This window comes from Austrofundulus limnaeus, unplaced genomic scaffold, assembly GCF_001266775.1.
Source record: "Austrofundulus limnaeus strain Quisiro unplaced genomic scaffold, Austrofundulus_limnaeus-1.0 Scaffold1005, whole genome shotgun sequence".
Lineage (NCBI taxonomy): Eukaryota > Metazoa > Chordata > Actinopteri > Cyprinodontiformes > Rivulidae > Austrofundulus > Austrofundulus limnaeus.
Window position 1 is genome coordinate 110928 of NW_013953407.1, and position 1805 is coordinate 112732.

A 1805-nucleotide genomic window follows, 5' to 3' on the forward strand; every position below is an offset into this window, starting at 1 on the left:
GTCTTTAATGTCCCATGTCCTGGATAGTATCATAGTAACGTGCCGTGGACCGTGTCAATCCTAAATTTACTTGGTCCATACTTTATTTCCAGCTTGTTGCTTCTTTCCAGAATTGCTGCTCCGGAGCCTCCGGTCAGAGGCAGGCTCAGATTAAACATCAGACTAAACAAGTAGGTCAGATTATTATTCAGTCTGATTTTATCACCAAGCTAAAAGTAACATCCATGCTAACGCTGNATGTGTTTCTGTGGGCCTTATACACAACCTGTAGAATATTATAATCAACCACATCAAAGGCAGCAAAAACTCACAGCAGAAACAACTGATCTTTGTCTGAAGTTCACAGAGTAGGAATTACAGATTAGAAAAAAACACAAACCTGCAATATGTACAAATGTTRTCACCATGGCAGGATTTTCTAMCATTGTGCAGCCGTATTAAGAAGATAAGATGACTTCAGGTGATCTTTGTTATCAAATGAAAGCAGTCTAACAGACCATCAGAACTAAAGAATATTAATAAAAACAGAGAATCAGGTTGTAACATGTTGAAGATGTGACTGTGTGTTTCAGCTTGTCTTCACTTCTGATAATGTTTGTGTTTAGTTGGACGTGTGGGACCTGAAGCAGCAGTTAGCTCGCAGCCAGTCCCTGTTCCCTGAAAACCCTTCAGTGTGGGTCAAAGACCTGGCAGGATACCTGAACCTGAAGCTGACAGCACCGGACCATGAGCCCACCCTCAGCAGCCACGCCTACGGTCAGCTGCACTCCTACCACATGCATGCTTTAAAATGATTGGTCTAACCATGTCCCTGTGTTGTTTTTGTCTCAGACTACCCTTACTGCCTGACAGGGAAAGAGCTGAGGAGCGTTATCAAAGGTCTCATGGGGCGCTGCAGCAACATCCTGCCAGATTTCTTTGACTACTGYGTTTACACAATGCTCAGGGAGCTGGACCGACAGTCAGGTGGACTTCATCAGCATCACGCTTTCTTACAGCTCAAACACCATTAATAAATAAAAACAAACCAATAAATGAGTTGTGTTTGTTTTCAGGAGAGCCTCTTCATGGATACAGAGTTTGTATTCAGGCCATCCTACAAGACAAGCCTAAGATAGCCTCTCAGAACCTGCCAGAGGTGAGTCCTGCAGAGACCGGACCACTTCCTCTCTGCTTCACATGGTCAACTGTAAATTATACCACTCTGTTCAAGCACAGCTGAATATGTCTTTTTAATCAAAGTTCAGCTACATTTTCATAACCTGTTTGTTTGTTTGTTAGTATCTGGAGTTGTTGCGATCGGTCCAGAACCGTCCAGTGAAGTGTTTGACCATCATGTGGGCTCTGGGTCAAGCTGGATTCTACGACCTCAGCCAGGGATTAAGAGGTGACAATCAAACTTTGACTCCAGAAAATAATCCTGTTTGGACATTTAGAGGTCATGTGGAGGTTAAAGTCTCACTGTGCCTCTGTGACACAACCAGAGGGTCTACAGGTGCTCAGGTCTATGATGTGGGTCTACAGGTGCTCAGGTCTATGATGTGAGGTCTACAGGTGCTCAGGTCTATGATGTGGGTCTACAGGTGCTCAGGTCTATGATGTGGGTCTACAGGTGGTGAGGTCTATGATGTGGGTCTACAGGTGGTCAGGTCTATGATGTGGGGTCTACAGGTGGTCAGGTCTATGATGTGAGGTCTCTACAGGTGGTCAGGTCTATGATGTGAGGTCTACAGGTGGTCAGGTCTATGATGTGAGGTCTACAGGTGGTCAGGTCTATGATGTGAGGTCTACAGGTGGTCAGGTCT

At 44.9% G+C, this 1805-nt stretch overlaps 1 protein-coding gene across 1 annotated transcript in view; it reads left to right on the forward strand.

Moving 5' to 3' along the window:
• Window positions 1–605: 605 nt before the first annotated feature.
• tmem214 (transmembrane protein 214) overlaps window positions 606–1805 on the forward strand; it is a gene marked incomplete at its 5' end in the record, with an annotated part of 9994 nt that continues 8794 nt past the window's right edge. Inside the window, 4 exon segments of the mRNA XM_014030142.1 lie at window positions 606–756; window positions 832–966; window positions 1056–1138; window positions 1282–1387. Of these exon segments, the coding sequence (XP_013885596.1) occupies window positions 606–756; window positions 832–966; window positions 1056–1138; window positions 1282–1387 (475 nt within the window).